The sequence below is a fragment of the Triticum aestivum genome, chromosome 6A (genome assembly GCF_018294505.1).
Source record: "Triticum aestivum cultivar Chinese Spring chromosome 6A, IWGSC CS RefSeq v2.1, whole genome shotgun sequence".
In the NCBI taxonomy this organism is placed as follows: Eukaryota; Viridiplantae; Streptophyta; class Magnoliopsida; order Poales; family Poaceae; genus Triticum; species Triticum aestivum.
Window position 1 is genome coordinate 595,402,578 of NC_057809.1, and position 23,867 is coordinate 595,426,444.

Consider the following 23,867-nt stretch of genomic DNA (forward strand, 5'->3'; position numbering starts at 1 on the left):
ATGTCGTTAGGAGTTACAGTATTATTTTTCTCTCTTGCAAGTCCGTTATGTACAACTATAGCTGTATGCTTTGTTTATCTCAATATAAAGCAGTTTGTGTTCTTTAAAAAAAAAAAGGAAGTGTCTTACCAATGACTTGCACAAGACGGAGAAAATGTTATTATTCGAAATCCAGCTTAAGGATATTAAAAGAAAACAGTGCTACACCCACTGGACGGTGGAAACTATGAGATCCAAGTAACAAGAAAGTCTCTAGCAAATATGCTAGTGCCCCCCAAAAAATGCTGACACCTAGGAAAGCTGTATTAGTAGTAAAATTAAAGAGAATCATGACCAGGTCGAAAAACATCTGCCCAACGAAAATCTACACAAAGACATCCAAAAACATGAACGCGTGCCCTTGGGATGTTTCCGATCGATTATATCGCAAAATAAATAAAATAGAAATGCGTAGTTTATTTGATCGGAGAAGACCTGGTTGCTTCCGTTTCTTCGAGGAATAGGCTAGGCAGCTTCCAGGTCAGGTCGTTTTATAGCTCCCTTCGTCATTCTGCATCACAATAATTAACGGAACCACAGCAGCTGTTGAGTGAGAGAATGGAGTGTGATGTCCCTGCCGTGGAGCTGCAGCCGGCACTCCCGGCAGTGCCAATGGATCAGCCCGGCCAGCCAGAGGCAGCATCTCTGCAGCCGGCAATGGCGCCGGTGCAGCCTTGGGAGTACAACCTGCGGAAGTACCTCCTGCTGCTGGCGACCCTGGTGGTGACCGTCACTTACACCGAGGGGTTCAACCCGCCGGGAGGCGTCTGGCAGGCCGCCCACGACGGCCAGCCCGCCGGCGACCCCATCATCCGCTACACCCACTACCACCGCTACCTCGCCTTCCTCTACTGCAACGCCGCCGCCTTCGCCGCGTCGCTCGTGGTCATCGTCCTCATCCTCATCCTCGCCATCCGGCACGACAAGAAGGGGAAGGACAGCCAATGGGTTGTCGTGCCCCTGCGGCTAGTCATGGTGCTGGACCTGCTCAGCCTCATGGGCGCGTACGGTGCCGGTACCTGCCGCGACAAGATTTCAATCTTCTACTTCGCGGTGCTTGTGGCTATCGTCTTCCTTTACATCCTCGTTCTCAAGTTGATGGACTGCTGGGACAAGAACTCTGATTCCAGTGCTGGCATGATTCCTGCCCCCGTCGCCGGCTCCGTAGACGGGTTGCCCGTCAACACGGGCTCCGACTCCAGTGGCACGACGCCCATTCCCAATCCTGACTCCGGCACCGGCATGAGTCCCGGCCCCGTCACCAGCTGCAATGGCGGGATGCCCGTCTCCAACGACAACACCGGCTCCGGCGACATGATGCCCACTCCCAATCCCGACTCCGGCACCGACACGATTCCCGCTCCCATCTTCGGCTCTGACCCGGCCACTGTTGAAGAACGGTTCCGCGACCGCAAGGTCCTGAAGAAGCTGAAAGCCGAAGAACGGCTCCGCAAGGTCCTGATGCTTCTGGCTACATTTGCGGTGAGCATCACGTACGTCGCCGGGCTGAGCACGCCGGGCGGCTTCTGGGACAGCACTGGGGGAAGCCACCGCCCAGGCGACGCCATCCTCAAGGACCAGCACAACCCACGCCTGACGGTGTTCTTGCTCTGCAACACCACAGCATTCGTGGTGTCCCTTCTCATCACCATGCTGCTCATCATCGATGGCAAGAAGCTCCGCAAGAAGAAGACGACTCGGTCCCGCATGCTCTGTGGGTGCATTGTGGTCGCCCTGGTCGGCCTCGTCGGCGCATACATCGCCGGCAGCTGCAGGGAGATCGATACCACCGCCTACGTGGCCAGCTTGGTCGGCGCCGTTCTGGCAATAGCACACATCATCCTACTCTATGGTATCTACACTTCAACGCAACAGACTGAAGAAATTCAGCAGACTGATGATAATGTCAGGTAAGGAGCACATACGTATTATCCTCTTCTTCCTTTCCTGTCTGCAAACTGAACTGTGTTTCCTATGTTCGTAGCAACACTGTTTCTTCCATCCTCTGCAAACTGAACTGAACTATGTTTCTTCTTCTCTGCAGTACAATACAGTGCAGTGGCAAGGAGGTGCTGGACAAGGCTCGCTCTCTTGTTCTACTGCTTGCCACTCTTGCCGCTGCCATCACCTACACAGCGGGGTTGAAGCCACCGGGAGGGCTTTGGCAGGACAACACCAACGGGCACATGGCCGGTGACCCCATCCTTCTCACAACCAATGCTAGCCGATACAAGGCCTTCTTCTACTGCAACTCGGTTGCCTTTGTGGCCTCCTTGGTGGCCATTGTCCTAGTCCAGATGGAAATTCTGGTCAAGCACCACGTGCTGGAGGCAGCCATGATACTCGACCTGTTTGGCCTCATTGGTGCATATGCCGCCGGGAGCTGCCGGGACGCGAACAACTCCATTTACGTCATCGCTTTGGCAGGCCTCGTCCTGGTCTATGTGGTGATCCATGTTATCTTCTTCACGCTGGACCACGAGGACAAACACCACGGCGACCAGGTAAATCAGTTGCTGGAGAAGAGGCGCAAACGGTTGCTCCTCTTCGCGATCTTGGCTGCGACCATTACCTACCAAGCCGGCCTCACCCCTCCTGGTGGCTTCCTGCTCCAGGATGACAAGCTCGGGCACCAGGCTGGCGACCCGGTCCTCTTGTACAACTTCCCGCGTCGCTACAAGGCATTCTTCTACTGCAACTCGGTGAGCTTCATGCTTTCCATCTCCCTCATCCTCCTCCTGGTGAACCCCAATCTATACAGGCCAGCCATACGAAGCAATGCGCTATCTGTTTGTACGGCGGTGGGCTTGTTTTGTTTGATGGTGGCCTACGCCGCTGGAAGCACCCAACACCTCAAGACATCCATCTACATCTTTGTGTTGGTCGGTGCGGTCCTCTTCGTTGCAGCTGGACTGCTGCTAGTATTTGCGCTGAGGGAGCAAAATAATAGTGACAATTCAGCAGCTGCCGCCCCATCCATATCCCATGAACAGGAGGAGGAAGAAGAAGAAAGGAAGAAGGAGGAAGAAAGGAAGAAGCACGCGAGGCGCAAGTACCTGATGCTGCTAGGAATCTTGGTGGCGAGCGTTGCCTACCAGGCCGGCCTGGAACCGCCCGGCGGAGCATGGCAGAGCAGTGGCAATGGATATGAGGCGGGCGATCCGGTGATGCATGATATCAGGAGGCCTCGGTACCTCGTCTTCTTCTACAGCAACTCCTTTTCCTTCGTGGCTTCCATTGTTGTCATCATGATGTTACTGCCGCACTGGCTGCCAAACAGGAAGAAAGAAGAATGGGAGAAATGGTCGTTGAGGGTGATGAACTGGACGATCCTGCTGGATTTGGTCACTCTCCTAGTGGCCTATGCAGCCGGCTCCAGCAGGGGTTGGAAGACGTCTGTGTATGTCAGTATGCTCATACTTGCCGTTCTGGGCTACTTTGCAATCCATATGACGCTGTCAATATGGTCTGATCGTTGTCGTCGCCGTCGTCTTCGTGAGAGGCTTCAGAGCAGCCAAGAAAATCCTCGAGTGTGATTCGTTATTGGTGTGCTCGGTGGTATGCTCTAGCTAGCTGTCCCTGTTTTTAGATTCCTAGTCTAGTTGATGTAGTTGGATAAACCTGCTTCCCAATTAGAGCATGCCAACATTGTTTGTCCACTCACTAGGCAGGTGTGTGTATTGATCCACTGATTATGCAAGGTAGGTGATGCTTTCTGATCCTATTTGTACTCTCTGTCTCATAAGAACTTGAATCTGAAGTGCATATTTAGGAAACTGAAGCATTTGTTACTACTGAAACATACTAGTATGTCACTAGGTACAGCCTGAAGTACTTGTTAATCCACGGATTTTGCATGATAGGTGATTCTTTCCGATCCTATTTTTCTAGCCCTGAGGTATTGTCCAATCGTAATAGATGATAATCACTGACCGAGAGGGAACATACCCTGAAGCCGGAGCCGGGGCATCGGACGCCAGCAGTGCAATCTTCCCAGTGCGGCAACTCACCGAACAGCTGCAGGGCGCCAGATCCCCGCATGCGGATGAAGGCAACAGAGCTGAGCAGCGCGCCGCCGTTAGTCGATAGTAGATGTGTACGCTAGGATCAGAGGCTGGCGCCATTTTAGTTGGAGAGGATTCTCGAGCGTGGGGCGCCTCGATCGGAAGCAGCTGCTCGAGCGCGCGAATGCAGGTGCTGCGCGAATCTAGCTGGCTTAGCCGAACCGACCGCGCCAAGTCGCTCCTTGCGATCTTCTGCACGGGGGACATCGGAAAGCGGAAAGCCAGCGCAGCAGGTGCAGGTCGGGGCGGGCCGTCGACGGCGATTCCCGGAGAGAAGGCGCGGCTCCTGGTTCTGGCTCGCGCGCGGCTTTGTCTTGAGTGGACAGTGACATTCAAAAACAAACCGTGAAAACCGGCAACATGGGCACGTAGTTTTTTTAGCAACGACCATCATAACTAGCTTTATTATGATTAAATAATAAATATATCATCTATGAGCTTGCTGACCAAAATGTCAGATGGCTCGTGCAACCAAAAAGAAGAGATCTTATTACAATTATTATGATTCGCTAACACATGAGCTGCTTGATTAGCGGACCAATAACAATGTTTATAGACGACCATTCCTATAGCCGTAGCCGTATCCACACACTCCGCAAAGATTGCCGTCGCTGCATCCCACCATCTAGATTGTCCAGTACAAAAATTGATCATATGCATAGAATCAGACTCCGCCTCAAGGCGATTGTATCCGAGAGAATTAGTTAGCTCAAGTCTTTCATGGCCATCGCTTCGGTTTGTGACTACGTCAACTGCAAAAGGGACAAACCTGCATTTGACAGCAATAAAATTACCATATACATCTCTTAGAATAGCTGAGATCGCTCCCATTCCCTCTTCCTCATAGAACGCTGCGTCCACATTTACTTTCACAAATTTTGGATCAGGTTTACTGCATTTTCTGTCTTGTGTTCCACTTGGCTTAGAGAAGGCTTTGTGATAATTGCTTGCAATCGCTAACACTGATATGGGCCAACGGATAATCGGAGGGACTGTCTCATTATGCGTAATGCGTCGCCCGATCCACCATAAATATCAGGAAGCCACTGTCACAACCTGCTTAAAATTCAGAGTTGGTTCGAGCACCATTGGGATATCCGACAAGTTCAGCAGAAACTCCAAAACCACGGACCCTGATCTGTCCACTACTGTTGCCTGGTTAATTACTTCAGTTAGCCACAAGCACTGCCACATCTCCTTTGCACGTAGTTTTATTTACACACACATACATAAAAAAAATTACACTCAAATCTTTGGGGTTGCGGAAATCTTCTTGCTCCAAGCAACATAAGCTATGATGAAACTGTAGGAGTTGTGTATGCTCTAAACTTCAACATCCAATCCCTCACAAACTATCATTTCCTTCATTCTCACTCCCTCTCTCTAGCTACGTAGTTGCTATCCTTTTTGCCTCCTCCGTTTCAAACCCACGGCCTCTGCCCAAGAACATTTTTTTAATACTTTTACACTCTAAACAACGTTAGCATGGTTTATGAGAAAAAGAACCGACCACTTTCCAAATAGACCTCTAAAGAATAGTGAATTCACGAGCTGTCAAAGGAACGATGACATGGCATCCACATGGCCGGGTTTTCCCAGTTGGCTCGGTTTTGGCCTTATTTGATCAAATCAACGAGTTTACAGACTAAATTTGATCACTTCTCGAGTTGTTGGCCTAAAATGTGCAATCAATTTGAGTTCATGGACTAGTAACGTATTTCTTGTGTGTATGTCAACATTTTCCCCCAACTAGGATGAATATTTTTCTAATACATGGCAAATCTTTTTTAAGATAAAAGATGAACATTTCTAAAAGTGCTTATGCAATTTAGAAAATGTTCAAGCATTTTTTTAAAATGTTCACACATAAAAAATGTTCAAGTATTTTTAAATGTTCACTTATGTAAAAAAATCGTCCTTTTATGGACAAATGAAGAAAATGAATACCGGAGCAAACCGGAGAAACCAAAGAAAAGAGAAAAAAAAAACATGTAAGAACAAACTCAAGTTGACCAAATAAGCGAACTACAAGCGCATTTATTTAGCACCTATTGGAAGTGGTGCAGAGATTAGACATGAGATATGTCGTTTCAAACCCAATAATCTACTGTTTGGTCTTGAACTGGTACGCACACCGGCACACGGGTGACTGCTCCGTTTGCAATGCTTCCCCGTGTTCCTCTGCGACCACTGTTGTGCTTAATTATGTTCTCTGTACCCCCACGGAGAACATCGGTGCGGTTCTGGCAGAGGAGTTCATTTTCCATGGTCGCTTAGCTTGGCTGCACTTGTCCATTGCAGACGCGCGAGCTCCTGCAGTCGGACATTGATCCCTCCAACAACCTGCTTTCACTGCATCCCACGTCTTAAATCCTTGTGGGAGGAGAAGGCGAACTACTATTCAAACTGACTGCCGCAGGGCTGCTGCGGTGCTGCTCATGCCCTGCTTCCGCTGCTCCCGTCGATCCTGCTGCCGCTTGCATTGCGACGAGCTATGCTCTACGGTACGCAAACTTGTGGCCCATACTGCATTTTGGTGTAGTAAAAACAAATTTGACACTGACTACAATCTTGATGATACGCTGGCCCTTAGGAAAACAGTAGTAAAAACAAAGAAAACCACGCGCAGGCCAAAAAACATCTGCCCAACCAAAATCTACACCTAGACATCCAGAAAAGCAAAACTAGACTAGAACCGATTAGAGTAACTCCAACAGCTCCCGAACATCTAAAATAAATAACCACTGTTTACAGAAAGCCCGACCTATCAGTGCCCAATCAAAAACAAGATGACCCAACCGGACCCCCTCCCACTTTCTCCGTGACCACTGTTGGGTCCTCGTGCCCACGCCGACGACGGTGCAGACAAGGACACCCAAATTAGAGGCGCGGGCCGCACACCATGAGTGGCGGTAGGCGAGGGAGAGGGCGGCAGCGGTGGAGGCGTTGGCCGCACGCTGGTGGATCTGGAGGACCAGATCCTCCGACGCTCCCTCATGACAGCGAAGACGGACACGCGATAGCTCCACTACAGAAACGCCAAAGTGTTCCGGCTCACCATAAAGCAATCGGAGCGCGAGGCTACAACGGAAGGGCGGCCAAGGTGAAGGCGGCCCGACAGACCAAAGCGCAGGACCGCATGGTCGGGAGGATGATCGACAACATCTCCTCCGATGAGGACTCGAACCTCACCAATGGCTTATGTGATTGATGTCTGAATTATGTCCGTTTGTTGTTAGTGTGTGGATCTACATATTTTTCTGTTTTAAGTTTGCATGGGTTGTATAGATATGAGAGTTCGGATATGAGAAAGACGATTGGAGAGGCAGAAAAAATGATGGGTGACCGGTCATGATCGCATACATTTTAGGGCCGGAGTAGCTACTCACTGCTGTAGATAATCTTACAAAACTAGACCAGAGCTGCTTACTACTACGAGTTTATTTGACAGGAGAAGACTTGGTTGCTTTCCCTTCTCCAAGGAGCCTGACACCCATCAGTCCGCATGTGGGGATTGCTCCGCAGGGCGCAGAGGCTAGGGCGGCTAGGCGACGACGAGCCGAGTCGAGTCGTTTTATATAATAAAAAAAGACAAAATAGTGTCTCCTCTATGGTTGCTTCGCCGTTCTGCATCATAATTATGAAGGAAGGGAACCACAGGCAGCTGTTGAGTGAGAGAATGGAGTGTGGCGTCCCTGCCGTGCAGGTTCAGCCCCCAGTGCCAGTGGATGGCTCAGCCCCCGTGCAGCCGGCAATGGCGGCGCAGACGCAGCCGGTAGTGCCAATGGACCAGCCCAGCCAGCCAGAGGCAGCATCTCTGCACCCGGCGATGGCTCAGGTGCAGCCGGCAGTGCCAATGGGTCAGCCCGGCTAGCCGGAGGCAGCATCTCTGCGGACAGTAGTGCCAACGGATCAGCCCGGGCCAGGGCAGCCAGCAAAGCCACCCATGCAGCCATGAGAGTACAGCATGCGGAAGTACCTCCTGTTGTTGGCGGCCATGATGGTGACTATTGATATGTCTCCGTCGTATCTATTTTTTCAAACACTTTTGCCTTTGTTTTGAACTCTAACTTGCATGATTTGAATGGAATTAATTCGGACTGACGCTGTCTTCAGCAGAATTACCATATTGTTATTTATGTGCAGAAACTAAAGTTCTCGAAATGACCTGAAACTTTATGAAACAACATTTCAAAAATAATAAAAAATCCTTACAAAAGATGAAGACCAGGGGGCCCACCACCTGTCCACGAAGGTGGAGCCGCGCCTGCCCCCATAGGGCGCGTCCCCTACCTCGTGGGCCCCCTGGAAATCCTCCGACCTCAACTTCAACTCTATATATTTGGTTTCGGGAAGAAAAAAATTAGAGAGAAGAATTCATCGCGTTTTACGATACGGAGCCGCCGCCAAGCCCTAAAACCTCTCGGGAGGGCTGATCTGGACTCCGTTCGGGGCTCCGGAGAGGGGAATCCGTCGCCATCGTCATCATCAACCATCCTCCATCACCAATGTTGGGGAACGTAGTAATTTCAAAAAATTTCCTACGCACACGCAAGATCATGGTGATGCATAGCAACAGAGGGGAGAGTGTTGTCTACGTACCCTCGTAGACCAGAAGCGGAAGCGTTAGCACAACGCGGTTGATGTAGTCGTACGTCTTCACGGCCCGACCGATCAAGCACCGAAACTACGGCACCTCCGAGTTCTAGCACACGTTCAGCTCGATGACGATCCCTGGACTCCGATCCAGGAAAGTGTCGGGGATGAGTTCCGTCAGCACGACGGCGTGGTGACGATCTTGATGTTTTACCGTCGCAGGGCTTCGCCTAAGCACCGCTATAATATTATCGAGGACTATGATGGAGGGGGGCACCGCACACGATTAAGAGATCAATGATCAACTGTTGTGTCTATGGGGTGCCTCCATGCCCCCGTATATAAAGGAGTGGAGGAGGGGGCCGGCCAAGGAGGGTGGCGTGCCCTAGGGGGGAGTCCAACTCCCACCGGGAGTAGGACTCCCCTTTTTCCTATTAGGAGTAGGAGAGGGAAGGAAGAGGAAGGAGGGAGGAAGGAAGGCCCCCCCCTCCCAATTCGGATTGGGCTTGGGGGGCGCGCCCCCTCCCTTGCTCCTTTCCCCTCCTTTTCACTAAGGCCCAATAAGGCCCATATACCTCCCGGGGGTTCCGATAACCTCCCGGTGATCCGGTATTGTCCTAATCTCACCTGAAACATTTCCGGTGTCCAAATATAGTCGTCCAATATATCGATCCTTATGTCTCGACCATTTCGAGACTCCTCGTCAAGTCCGTGATCACATCCGGGACTCCGTACAACCTTCGGTACATCAAAATATATAAACTCATAATGAAACTGTCATCGTAACGTTAAGCGTGCGGACCCTACGAGTTCGAGAACAATGTAGACATGACCGAGACACGTCTCCAGTCAATAACCAATAGCGGAACCTGGATGCTCATATTGGCTCCTACATATTCTACGAAGATCTTTATCGGTCAGACCGCATAACAACATACGTTTGTTCCCTTTGTCATCGGTATGTTACTTGCCCGAGATTCGATCGTTGGTATCTCGATATGTAGTTCAATCTCGTTACCGGCAAGTCTTTTTACTCGTTCTGTAATACATCATCTTGCAACTAACTTATTAGTTGCATTGCTTGCAAGGCTTAAGTGATGTGCATTACCGAGAGGGCCCAGAGATACCTCTCCGACAATCGGAGTGACAAATCCTAATCTCGAAATATGCCAACCCAACATGTACCTTTGGAGACACCTGTAGAGCACCTTTATAATCACCCAGTTACGTTGTGACGTTTGGTAGCACATAAAGTGTTCCTCCGATAAACGGGAGTTGCATAATCTCATAGTCATAGGAACATGTATAAGTCATGAAGAAAGCAATAGCAACATACTAAACGATCGGGTGCTAAGCTAATGGAATGGGTCATGTCAATCACATCATTCTCTAATCATGTGATCCCGTTAATCGAATGACAACTCATGTCTATGGCTAGGAAACTTAACCATCTTTGATTCAATGAGCTAGTCAAGTAGAGGCATACTAGTGACATACTATTTGTCTATATATTCACACATGTATTATGTTTCCGGTTAATACAATTTTAGCATGAATAATAAACATTTATCATGATATAAGGAAATAAATAATAACTTTATTATTGCCTTTAGCGTATATTTCCTTCAACCAATTTCATGATGCTCACTACCGTGCGTGAGTAATTTCATCGTAGGTTTGCTGGACGGTGATGGGTTGGATGAGATCTATCATGGAATCGAGTTAGTTTTGTTAGGGTTTGATCCCTAGTATCCATTATGTTCTGAGATTGATGTTGCTATGACTTTGCTATACTTAATGCTTGTCACTAGGGCCCGAGTGCCATGATTTCAGATCTGAACCTATTATGTTTCATCAATATATGAGAGTTCTTGATCCTATCTTGCAAGTATATAGTCACCTATTATGTGTTATTGACCCGTTAATCCCGAAGTGACAATAATCGGGATACTTACCGGTGATGACCATAGTTTGAGGAGTTCATGTATTCACTATGTGCTAATGCTTTGTTCCGGTACGCTATTAAAAGGAGACCTTAATATCCCTTAGTTTCCGTTAGGACCCCGCTGCCACGGGAGGGTAGGATCAAAGATATCATGCAAGAACTTTTCCATAAGCACGTATGACTATATTCGAAATACATGCCTACATTACATTACTAACTTTCCTAGAGAATATATTGTTCTTTGCTTATTTACTTTTCCATTGCTATTGCTATCATCATTATAAAATACCAAAACATTACTTTTGCTATCGTTACCACTACTATCATATTACTTTGCTACTAAATACGTTGTTGCAGATACTAAGTTTTCAGGTGTGGTTGAATTGACAACTCAGCTGCTAATACTTGAGAATATTCTTTGACTCCTCTTGTGTCGAATCAATAAATTTGGACTGAATACTCTACCCTCGAAAACTGTTGCGATCCCCTATACTTGTGGGTTATCAACCATCACTTATACCGCGGGGTTCAACCTGCCAGGAGGTGTGTGGCAGGCTGCCCACGACGGCCAACCCGCCGGCGACCCCATCATCCGCTACACCCACTACCACCACTACCTCGCCTTCCTCTACTGCAACGCCACCACCTTCGCCGCCTCGCTCGAGGTCATCGTCCTCATCCTCGTCCTCGCCATCCGGCACGACAAGAAGGGGAAGGACAGCCGATGGGTCGTCGTGCCGCTGCGGGGCGTCATGGTGGTAGACCTCCTCAGCCTCATGGCCGCGTACGGGGCAGGCACGTGCTGGGACAAGATTTCAACCATCTACTCGGCAGTGTTGGTGGCCATCTTCTTCCACTACATCCTCGTTCTCAAGTTGATGGGCTACTGGGACAAGAACTCTGATTCCGGTGCCCCCTCCGCCGGCTCCAGAGACAGCGGTGCGACGCCCACTCCCAATCCCGACTCCGGCAGTGGGACGATACCCGCCCCTGTCAACTGCTGCGATGACGGGATGCCCGTCTCCAACATCAACACCGGCTCCACTGGAGTGATGCCCACTCCCAATGCCGACTCCGGCGCCCACACGATTCCAGCCCCCATCCTCAGCTCTGACCCCGTGGTCGAAGAACGGCTCCGCAGCCGCAAGGCCCTGAAGAAGCTGAAAGCGGAAGAGCGGCTCCGCAAGGTCCTGATGCTCCTGGCGACGTTCGCGGTGAGCATCACGTACGTCGCCGGGCTGAGCACGCCGGGCGGCTTCTGGGACAGCATCGGGGGCAGCCACCACCCAGGCGACGCCATTCTCAAGGACAAGCACAGCCCACGCCTCATGGTGTTCATTCTCTGCAACACCACGGCTTTCGTGGCGTCCCTGCTCATCACCATGGTGCTCATCATTGACGGGAAGAAGCTCGGCAAGAAGAAGATGGTTCGGTCTCGCATACTCTGCGGGTGCATCGTCATCGCCCTGGTCGGTCTCGTCGCCGCATACGTCGCGGGCAGCTGCAGGGAGATCGATAACACCGCCTACGTGGTCAGCCTGGTCGGTGCTGTTCTGGCAATGGCACACATCATCCCAATCTACGCTTCAGCGTCAAAATCCCTGTCTTCTTGTTTCTTTCGCTACCAACGCTTCAGCATCAGAACTCTGAAGAAATTAAGCAGACTGATGATAATTCAACAGACTGGTGATAATGCCATGTAAGGAGCACATTTGCAAACTGAACATTGTGTTTCCTCCTTCCCTCTGTTTGCAATTACACTGTTTTCTCTGCAAACTGAACTGAATTCTGTTTCTGCTTCTCTGCAGTACAATAGAGGCTCTGGACAAGGCTCGTTCTCTTGTACTACTTCTCGCCACTCTTACTGCCACCATCACCTACACAGCAGGGTTGGACCCGCCAGGTGGCCTTTGGCAGGACAACACCGACGGACACATGGCCGGTGACCCCATCCTTCTCACCATCAATCCTAGGCGATACAAGGCCTTCTTCTACTGCAACTCGGTTGCCTTCGTGGCCTCCTTGGTGGCCATCGTCCTAGTCCAGAAGGAGATTCTGGTCAAGCACCATGTGCTGGAGGCAGCCATGATACTCAACCTATTTGGCCTCATCGGCGCATATGCCGCCGGGAGCTGTCGGGACGTGAACACCTCCATTAACGACATGGCTTTGGCAGGCGCTGTCCTAGCCTATGTGGTCATCCATATCGTCTTCTTCACGCTGAACTACAAGGAAAAAGAAGACGACGACAAAGCAAGTCAGTTGCTGGAGAAAAGGCGCAAACGGTTGCTCCTCTTTGCAATCTTGGCCGCGACCATTACCTACCAAGCCGGCCTCACCCCTCCAGGTGGCTTCCTGCTCCAGGATGAAAAGCTTGGGTACCACGCTGGTGACCCGGTCCTCCTGTACAACTTCCCACGCCGCTACAAGGTCTTCTTCTACTGCAACTCTGCGAGCTTCATGCTGTCCATCGCACTCTTGGTGAACCCCAATCTGTACAGGCCAGCCATACGAAGCAATGCACTATCTGTTTGTACGGCGGTGGGTTTGTTCGGTTTGATGGGGGCCTACACCGCCGGAAGCACGCAGCACATCAAGACATCCATCTACATCTTCGTGTTCGTGGCCATGGTCCTCTTTGTTGCTGCCATAATGCTGCTAGTGTTTTTGATGAGGGAGCTGAAGAGAAACGTCAATTCAGCTGCTGCTGTGTCATCCATATCCATTGAACAGAAGCACGAAGAAGAACAAGAAAGGAAGGAGGACGAAGAAGAAAGGAAGAAGCACGCAAGGCGCAAGTACCTGATGCTGCTAGGCATCTTGGTGGCAAGTGTAGCCTACCAGGCTTGGCCTGGAACCGCCGGGCGGAGCGTGGCAGAGCAGTGGCAATGGGTACGAGGCGGGCGACCCTGTGATGCATGATAACAGGAGGCCCCGGTACCTCGTCTTCTTCCACAACAACTCTTTTTCCTTCATGGCTTCCATTGTCGTCATCATGATGTTGCTACCGCACTGGCTGCCAAACAAGAAGAAAGAAGAATGAGAGAAATGGTCGCTGAGGGTGCTGAACTGGACGATCCTAGTGGATCTGTTTGCTCTCCTAGTGGCCTATGCAGCTGGCTCAACCAGGGTGTGGAAGACATCTATGTATGTCGTTATGCTCATAGTTGCCGTTCTAAGCTACTTTGCTATCCACATGACGCTGTCAATGTGGTCCGATCGTCGCCGTCGTCAGCGGCATGAGGGCCATCAGAGCAGCCAAACGCATCCCCCAGTGTGATTCATTATCAGTGTGGTCAGTAGTTCGTTTTAGCTTAGATGTCCCTGCTTTTAGATTCCTAGTCTAGATGATGTAATCTGATTAACCTGCATCCCAATTGGAGCATGCCGACATTGTTTGTCGATTTACTGGGCAAGTGTGTATGTATCCTAACCCAATGAATATGCAAGGTAGATGACATTTCCTGACCCTATGTGCACTTTCTATCTCGTAGTAGAAACTTGAATGGGAAGTGCATGGATTGCAACTGCATTAACATTCAGGAAACTGAACCATTTGTTGCTACTAAAACCAACTAGTATGTCACTAGGTACAGAAGTACTCAGTATTGAGTAATCCTAATAGTGATTACTGGTCTGGTCGAGATGAAACATACCTTGAAGCTTGAATTCTTGACCCGGCTCCTGGGCGGCTCTGTCTCTGTTTTCTTGAAGTAAAAACGTGGCTGTGTCTCGACGAGGGATACGCGGTGGCTGTGTCTCGACGAGGGATACGCGGCGGCTGTGTCTCGTGTAGACGAGCGGTCCGATGGGCGAGTAAAGTCTATTTTGAACCTTGAATTTATACGGCTGGTCGAAATCAAACCTCAATCTTCCAATCCCTGAAATCGGCAGCCTGTAATCTTTAATCCCGTTCAATCTTGACCCTAGATCAGTTTGGCTCACCAGGAAAAAGGTCATCCCGGCCCGGATCAATGGCTACCCTCATGAGGCTGATGACAATGGCGGCCCCCATGAACGTCCACGACTTAGTTCCGCCGATGCCGAGCGCATAGATGGGTCTGCAGGAGGATGCGTCAACTGAGACGACGAGGCTGGGCAGGGTCTGGAGCGGCTGATGTCCCACCAGGAGGCTCAGGACGGGAGCCGTGGACTGCCGGACCTTGTCGACCGGCTAATCGCCTGCTGTGGCCATGCCGGCGCCGGGGAAGACGGCGTCACAGACCTCAACATCAAGCGCTACTCACCATATGCACATACTCGATGCGCTCGCCCTGTAAATAACCATACAAGCATGCATGCATCGTACATGAGACATGACATGTGTAGTGCAAATGCAGTACTTGTTCACGGCGCTGGCGAAGATGATGGCGAACCCAGAAACACCGATACTCCGACGAGCATAAGAAGAGATGAACGACGTGGTTGATTGCCGCGCCTCACACACCTTTACGCCATCTGCAAAGAGACCGTCCGCAAGCACCTCGACGCACTCGGGCGCCGCGGTATGCGCGTGCGGTGTCACACGGCCACGTCGACGTATTCTGCGAGCTCGGGCATTGCCTGTTGGGCGGCTACGGAGTGCAGCACTCCTTGCTCGATGGTCACCGCCTCCTCATCCAGGGCAACGTGTGGGAGCTCGCCGCCGCGGTCACCGCGTCGGTCTTCGAATGCCCGCGCCCCATCCCATTCTTCATGCATGTCACTCAGAGATAGGCTACGGCGCGTACACCACGCTCGGCTCAGGACGCGTACTCATTCGCGTCGCCCATTCTTCTCCGTGCCCACTGATTGGGAATGTTGTTGCAGAAACGGAACCACCGGAGCACGACGAACACCGGAGACAAGAAAGAAACCAGGGGGAGGCAACACACGGGATTTCCAGGCGCTCGAACACCTTGTCGCACGGACGGCTCCTGTGTATTTCCGGCGAGCTCGAACTCGACTCCCAACTGTTACAATGACCAACACACGGGTTTTATACCCAGGCACACGATAGACACGTTCTCCACGCCCCTGCCTGCTCGCGCCCACGACCCAGCTCGCTCTGGCCGCGTCCTCCGCGTGCGCCCGCAAAGCACGCGACGCGCCGAGCCTTCCCGATCGCCACGCTCATCCTGGACCTGGTCTCTAACAGCCCCATACACACACGCATCCTATGCACCACACGTGAACACACACACGCAGGGGCGGAGCCAGCACATGAGCGTTGGGTTCAGCTGAACCCAACGACTTGTCCTGGCCAAGTGTATACGTACACGTATAGTGTCTGCATGAACCCAATAAAAAATAGGGGTTGAATCCATCAACTTGGAATGCAACGCTTGGTGAGAAGCCCAAAAGCCCACAAAGTGAATTCCCTTTGTGCCAGACTTACAGCCTGTTCGTCACATGCGCATAGGGCAGCCGGCAGCCGCCAACCGCACAACCTTTTGCTTTTCTGTTAGCTCCTCCGTGATCTATTCTCTCGTTCGCATCGACACCCCAGCTATAGAGATGAGACGACAAGGGCAGGTCCGTGGCGTCAAGCCCCCTAGACCAAATTCGAGGTGTCTGTTCATCACATCTCCTGCATCTCCTCTCTGTTGTGTATACCGTAGCCGGTAGCCATAGTTTTCTAATTACTTATATGGTGATTCCATGAGCTTTCATTGATCTAGGCAATCAAATTTTATTTCCCAAAAGAATATAGCTCATCAGATTTAGACGATGATGCTAGTGTTGCAAGGTCATCCATCATACATAGTCAAAGTTCATCAAATGTCTCCGTAAGAAGTCTTTTGGAGACTTTCCATTCAAAGAGAAACTACTTTCCATGAGTAGCATTACGGTCTGGTTGATCGGAAGATAATTTTGGAGTACACAAGAAATACGAGAGGAAACAAGATAAGATTAGGTGCATATATTTTAATGAAGGGGCTTTACATGCCACCACTTAATTATGTTCATCCCCATAGGGATATTGGAGATATGAATGCAGATTTAATCCTGGCTAGTGTAATGAAAGAAATTGCGAATTATTTTGCAAAGATGACTTCATCAATCGTCATGACATTCTATTGCCTACTATTTATGTTATCTTACGAGTTAAAGATGTTCCCTATGAGTTATTTATCTTCTATTTAGATAATTTTGAACTATATTACTGAACAAATAAGAGGTAATGTGTTTAGTTTGTTGATCGATGAGAGGCTACCGATGTGTCTGATGAAGAGAAAATGACAATTCTTGTGAGATACCTTAGCAAGCATGGATTTGTGATTGAATGATTAGTTGAAGTCGAACATGTTAGGGAAATATCTGGAATTTATCCCAAGGCTAATCTTCAAAAATTATTCAAAAATTATTCACTAATATTTGATTAAGCATAAAATAGGTTAGAGGTTAACATTATGATGAGGCAAGCAACATGCGTGGTGAGTTGAACTGAAAGCAAATATTTTGCAAGATAAGTCACGTTATTATGCACATTATTTTTATCAACAACTCAAGTTGGTAATTGTGGCAGTATTAAAGAACCATGGTGATATTGAAGATTTTTTTTCTACACGATCTCCATTTCATTCAATGTCATCCAACTGGTATGTCTCCCACCCTTTCAATTTTTAATGTAATACAATACGTGATAAGTGATTTCGTATTTCTATTGCGCATATTGTGATTTGGTGCTAAACCCTTGGTGTAAGATGATAAAAATTAGACTTTACACTTAAATTTTAAGTACAAAATTGTTATAACAAGTCGATGAGTGAATCCAATGGCAAAAATTTCTGGCTCCGCCCCTGCACACACGCACACACACCACGGCCAGCACGCGGCCAGAACCGCACCTGGCACATCCAGTGCACGCACACACGCACGGTTTATTGGCTAACAGGGAAGCTGTACTGAGGCGTGCAGGCGACATGATACGGCGAGGCGGCTGGACATGCAATCTTGAGTCACAGACGACAAAAGGACATGTACGCGTGTGCATGACCTCTGTTGGCGTGGCAGCGCACGCTCTCGGCCACGGCACCCACCGTCTTGCTCTCATAGTCGGCGAGCAGGCTCTTCATGCCACCGCTGAGCGTAGAGGAGTAGGCGACAAACGGCGTCGTCGATGCAGCTGACCGAAACGATCGGCGGCGCCTGTCCTGAACGACAGTTCTTGGGAAAGAGAGACAGAGAGAAATAGGAAATTGTGGTAGAGAAGATAAATATGACATGTGTGACCATATAGTCAGTGAGAGTAATAAATTATCCCGGCCGGGACTGTTATTTTCCCAACCCGCCAAACTAGTCCGTACGGGTATAGGGTTAGGATTAACCGGGATTAGAGAGCACAGGGTGCTGATTTCAAGGATTGGAAGGTTAGGGTTTGATTCTAACGAACCGTATGACTCATCCACGAACGGCGGCCCGTTTTCCGTAAATCGTGTTTAAAAAAAATGATGTTTGTGTCATCAATCAAATCTGATAAATTGTGCAAAAAAATATCGAATCTCATAAATTGCAACTAAAAAAATCAAATATGATAAATGGTATAAAATGGTGTGCATGAATGTCAAGGTATGAAATGAGGTACTTACATTCTGCCACGAAAGTTATCTGCACTAGTAGTACTTATTTTTTGCGGGGAATCTGCGGTGGTAGTACAAATTAGAACATGTTCTATCTTTTTTTGCGGGGTAGAACATGTTCTATCGTTTAAGCCAAACATACTCATATCATTTATTCATAATGAGTGTAGTTATTTAATGTTACAATAATTTAAGGGAGCGCATATCCATCAGGCTAGTTGTAGTGGGAAGTGACTTAGACTAGTGGGTAGGATTTCATTTATATTAATCTAAAGGATCTATCATGGTACTTCAACATTATGATCTATTTGTGGTATGTATCAATCTAAAATTTTGCTTGTTACGCACAGATAAATACATGAACACGACATTGAATTGATCCATAATAGATAAAAATAAAGTGCCAATAGAATAGCATTATAAAACTGTTTAGCACTACATGGATCAAGACACGAAATAATCCACCGTGGCATAAACTTTCCCCAAATATGCTCAATCAAATTATTTTTTGGAGCCCTATCATTGGACGATCCCGGATTCTACATCTCTTTCAAGTACCTCGACAAACACAGGCATGACACTATGAGTAAATATCGATGAAGACAATAGATGAGTCTGCTTGTTCAAATCAAGAATATTGCCCGCCTCTTCTTTTTCGTCATCCACTATCATGTTGTGCAAAGTGACGCAAGGTATCATAATACTATGGATATCGCCCGGGTCATATAAACGTGTCGGGCGGCGTAGAATGGACCATCATGCTTGGAGCATGCCAAATGTGTGTTCCACATCTTTGAGTTGCTCAACGAATAAATAAGCTAGTTAATATCGTTGTTTGATTTAGTAACACCGAAGAAGTCATGCCATATCCAAAAATCATGTGGAGCAACTGCCTCCTGTTACAAATATGAGAACTCATGAGCATAGTACAACTCCATTTGGATGGAGTATAGTACAAATCCACAAAAATGATAATCCAAAACTGCAGTAACCCCCAATACCAAATGGAACAATGCTAGCACACTGATTAATAAGTATGGGATAACTCCATTGGAATGGTTGGGCATTCTACTGACAATGTGAGATAGATAGTTTGATTAGTCATCTGGTAAGAAAAATGCTACATCTATACGTATTGGAGGACATGTTGGGACTCTGCCAACTCTTTTACCTGCATATGTACACCTAATCTTAGGGATGGAGGCAGGGGGTGCTGGGGCCATGCCCCCCTCCCCCCGCGCGCGTGATTTTTTTTGCAAACAAACACCTATCTATTAGCTTAAATACTTTAAATCTTTCATTGGCCCTCCTTTATAATGTATACCTGGCTCAGTCACTGCCTAATCTAGTACAAAGAACTAATTAATTGGCTAAGCTAATTGACTGAATCTAGTAACTCAGGTCAGAAGCTAAATGCTAATTAAGGGCCATATTTTGTAGGCATCTAGCAGCTAACTACTGACGGGTCACCAAAAGTTATTGTGTGCAATCAAGCAAGCAACGACATGCACATGAGCTCATTGTTTAGTTAATTCAGAGCAGAGGTTGCTACAGAGTACAGACTTGGAGTCTCTGCTTGAACACCTGCATCTAGGGCACCCACGCCGATCACCCCGACATCCATTCCAGATTTTGGCTAGATATAAGGAGTACTGGTTAGTCCGTCGTTTAGGGAGGTTGTGGGGAGTGTTGTACTTTCGTCCTATCAGTGACCGGGCAACCAACCCAGTCGTTTTGGGCCGATATTGGGGTCTGGTTGTAGATGTTGTAATATAGTTAAGTCGATCATAAAACTAAAATAAGAGTTTGCAAACTATGGTATCCACAAGTCCAACCGTACCCTCAACTTAATTAAGACTAGGCCGGGCCCAGCCAAGCCCGACGTAGAAAACACAGGCCCAGGCCTGGCCCAGCCCGGGAGTCGGGCCTAGAAAACCAGGTCCAAGCCTGGCCCGGCCATGTAAAAGCCTGTTGGGCCTCAGGCCTTGGGACGGGCCTCTTCAGTAAAGCGCTAATATGGTGGGCCTAGGCCTGGCCTGACCCGGGATTCGGGCTCAAAATATAGGCCTGCGCCCGGCCCATGGACAAGGTCGGGTCGGGCCGACCAGGCCGGGCTGCCCATGGCCAGGACTACATTCAGGTGATGCATGGTGGCTTCAGTTGCTTCTCTCCAACTCTTTCACCCTCTTCACCATCTTTAACTATCTCCTTGTCCTTAGCTACAAGAATTGCATATGTGAACCGACGGGGTAAAAAAACGACCCAGATGAGCAGCATGGGCCGACGGGGTAAAAAAAGCAACCCAAATGAGTAGTATGAACCGACGGAGCTTGATGAAATGATTCAAAAAAGAGTCAAGTAGCCCTCAATGCTCACTTTGTGAGGGATACAATCTGTGGCTATGAATCTTCTCTACATATAAGCAGAGAACATTCATAGTGACAGTCATATCTTTCACAAAGGGTGCAATGATGACTCAAGCTTGCTGCATTTGGACGAGGCAGCTATATATTTAAGTAGGTCGCAACGTTCCTCGTGCGGAGGGGTGGGACCGAACCACTACTGTAGCCTTGTTGTTAGCAGGTTGGTGGCGAAGGGTCATATATTGCCGAGTTCGTTGTATAGGGAACTCGCCAAAGCTGTGACCCTTGGACTTCCCAGAGCCACATCATTGCTGGACCGTCTGTCAGGTCTTTACCGAGTTCCTCCTGCATGGAACTTGGCATATACGTGTTTTCTTAAAAGCAAAAAAATCGATGGCCAAAACATGTACCCCCTCTGACATTGGTCAGCTAGGATTGAGGTAAGTAAAGTTCAATCCATTCAGGTGATGCATGGTGTGGCTTCACCTGCTTCTCTCCTACTCTTCCACCCTCTTGACCATCTTTAACTACCTCCTCATACTTAGCTAGAAGAATTCCATCTATGAAGTCCACCGGTTGCGACGAGCTTTTGTCATTCTCATCGTCCACAGACTAGCCGGATACGTCTTTCTTCGCCGTGTTTCGTATGTACGAAGCCGATATCCTAGCCGTGAGCTAAGTGTTGATATGCGCGGTGCATGCAGTTTAGGTCTCAGTGGGCGCCGCAAACTCCGCCCAAACCATCGGGCGGACGGACTGGTAAAAAAATCAACCTAGACGGGCAGTATGGACCAACGGAGGTTGAGATGAAATGATTCAAAAAAAAGCTGAGTAGCTAGCAATGCTTACTTTGTGAGGGATACAATCTATGACTATGAATCTTCTCTACATATAAGCAGAGAAGATTCATAATGATAGTCATATCTTTCACAAAGGGTGCAATGATGACTCAAGTTTGCCACATTTGGACGACACAACTATTTAAGAAGGTCGCATTGATCCTCGCGCAACAAGGTGCGACTAGACCACTATGCATGTGTCGAGTCTCCCTTACCCGAAACTCGGCAAACATAGACAAAAACAAGATCATTTTTTACATTGAAGACATTTTTAGAAAAAAAAACAATGACAAAACTGAAGAAAAATAGGAAAAAATAGAAAAAAACAATTTGTATAAAATTGATAATCCCTTCCATTGTAGTAAGGCTATTAACGTATATGAATGAGAAGAACTTGACACTCGATGAACAATCATCATTGATGAAATAAAATCTAGTGTGAAGTTGTCTCGTTCACACAGCGAGAATTGATGGATCTGATGCAACAAGAGAGAGGTTTACCACCGTCCGCCGACGCGGCTATTTAAGCTAGTCGGCGTGCGCCTCGCATGGCGAGGTGGGACTAAACACAGCCTTTTATCATTTGTGGAGACTTCAAATCTTCGCCGAGTTCATTCCGTTGGGAACTCGGCAAAGGTAGGACCCCTGAATTTCCTATTTTAAAAGAAAAAGAAAAAAAGGAAATGTTTACCGAGTCTCTGTTAGCCGGAACTCGGAGAACAAAGGCCATCGTCATGGCTCCGTCGATTACTGTACAACAGGGCACACTTGTCAGGCTTTGCCGAGGTGTTTTCGTCGAGAACTCGGCGAACTTCAGATCCTGCCGAGTTTATTAGTTCGCCGAGTGGTTTTTCGTTGGAATCTAGCAAAGCTAGAGCTTTGCCGAGTTGCTTATCACCGCCGTGTCAAATTTTGGATCAAACTCGGTAGACAGAAGTTTGCCAAGTTCTTGATAAAATGAACTCGGCGAAGTTCCGAAACTTGGGACAAAACCATATTCTAGTAGTGACAGCACAAGATGACACCACCCTCGGCCCCTTTCGTGTGCTGAGAGGGAGTTTTTCCTTTGCCCCCCTTTGCTGATCTCATCTTAATGCTACGGTGGATGCTCGAGCCATAGTAGAATTGCTTTTCTCGTTGCACCAATGCTTTCTAGCGTCCAGCGCGCTTAGTTCATTGACATCGACTCCGCTCTTCGCCGACCCGTTCACCATGCCAGCACCAAGCTGGCACGAGACTTTGCCTCGTCTCAGAGCATGCCCGCGCCAATGCTTTTCTCGAGTGTCCAACATCACACACCAGAAATCCATAAAGTGGATGGTTAGTACATCGTAGCCTTACATCACCCGCAAAAAAAGTTTAATAAATATGACTGTGTGCATCACAATGATGCAGGGGTTCTATTTTCGGGGGGGGGGGGGGGGGGGGGGGGGGGGGGGGAGTCCATAATAATAACACTAACAGAAGACAGAAGTGTCTCAAAGTAGTTCTTTTTTAGGGTTTCCTCAAAGTAGATGGACGCCTGGGCCGAGCTAGCTATTCTCTCTCTTTCAAAAACCAGACGTAGATGACACCACCAGCCCACCAGGGCACCACCCATGACCGAACCCTTTAGTTTTACTTTGCTCACATATCCCCCTTGCATTATCATCATACATCACACTTCACTCTTCGTCCACCAAAAGCAACCGTGATGTGGACATGCGGCGTCAAAAGGCTCACGTATATCCATCTCAGCACTACGTTTGCCCCACTGCCTTCTCCAGCGTGTGACACCAGACGTCAGGGTGGCCATGGTCGCCATCTGCAGCACGTATAAATCATGTGCAAGCGCGCCATTCTAAGACAAACCCGGGTAGGCACGCGGGACAGACACGTACGATCTGCAACTGCAAGCTCTCTACAACTACGACGAGAATGGTGGCGGTGCTATGGGATATCCTTGCCAAGGCTGCCAACATGGCGCAGATGTCCGGGCTGCACGTCGTGATGCTGGTCGCCGTTGGCATGAGCCTCCTGCGCATCCCGCAGAGCAGGCGGGAGTGCGCCAAGCTCGAGCGGTGCAACCGCAGGCTCCACGCGCTCCTGCAATGGCCAACGGGGTGCGCCGCCGCGCTGCTGTGCTCGGAGATGGGAGACCCCGTTCTAACGGCGCTCGTCGACGCGGCCGGCCTCGTCGCCTCCTACAAGAAGAGCACGTTGTGACATCGCGTCCGGAGGGGGAGGGGCATGGTGGCCCAGCTCCGGGACATGCAGGACGTCGTTGACTCCTACTGCGGCCTCCTGCTCTTCGTCAACGCGCATCTCCTGCTACAACAGACGAGTCATCATCCCTGGTAAGATACTGCTATGTGCATGAGATACAAATTAATTTATCATGTACTCCTTCCGTCCAAATATGTAGTGTCAAAGATGATCTTACATTTTAGGACGAAGGGAGTAATAATAATAATATGCAG

General features: G+C 48.9%; 1 protein-coding gene and 1 pseudogene across 1 annotated transcript; both read left to right on the top strand.

Annotated features, from left to right (window-relative positions):
• Positions 1–597: 597 nt before the first annotated feature.
• On the top strand, positions 598–6,473 carry LOC123129775 (uncharacterized). Its single transcript, XM_044549805.1, has 4 exons — positions 598–1,949; positions 2,084–3,500; positions 6,254–6,343; positions 6,405–6,473. The coding sequence occupies exons 1-4, from the start codon at positions 598–600 to the stop codon at positions 6,471–6,473; spliced, it is 2,928 nt and encodes a 975-aa protein (XP_044405740.1).
• A 1,576-nt stretch (positions 6,474–8,049) lies between these two features.
• LOC123129776 (uncharacterized) lies at positions 8,050–13,924 on the top strand (annotated as a pseudogene).
• The last annotated feature ends 9,943 nt before the right edge of the window (positions 13,925–23,867 follow it).

Excerpts from the sequence above, each read along its gene's own strand:
- LOC123129775 (XM_044549805.1), top strand. The coding sequence starts at position 598 with ATGGAGTGTGATGTCCCTGCCGTGGAGCTGCAGCCGGCACTCCCGGCA. Across the intron at positions 1,950-2,083 it reads CAGACTGATGATAATGTCAG|TACAATACAGTGCAGTGGCA; the intron begins GTAAGGAGCACA and ends TCTTCTCTGCAG. Across the intron at positions 6,344-6,404 it reads CCACGGAGAACATCGGTGCG|ACGCGCGAGCTCCTGCAGTC; the intron begins GTTCTGGCAGAG and ends TGTCCATTGCAG.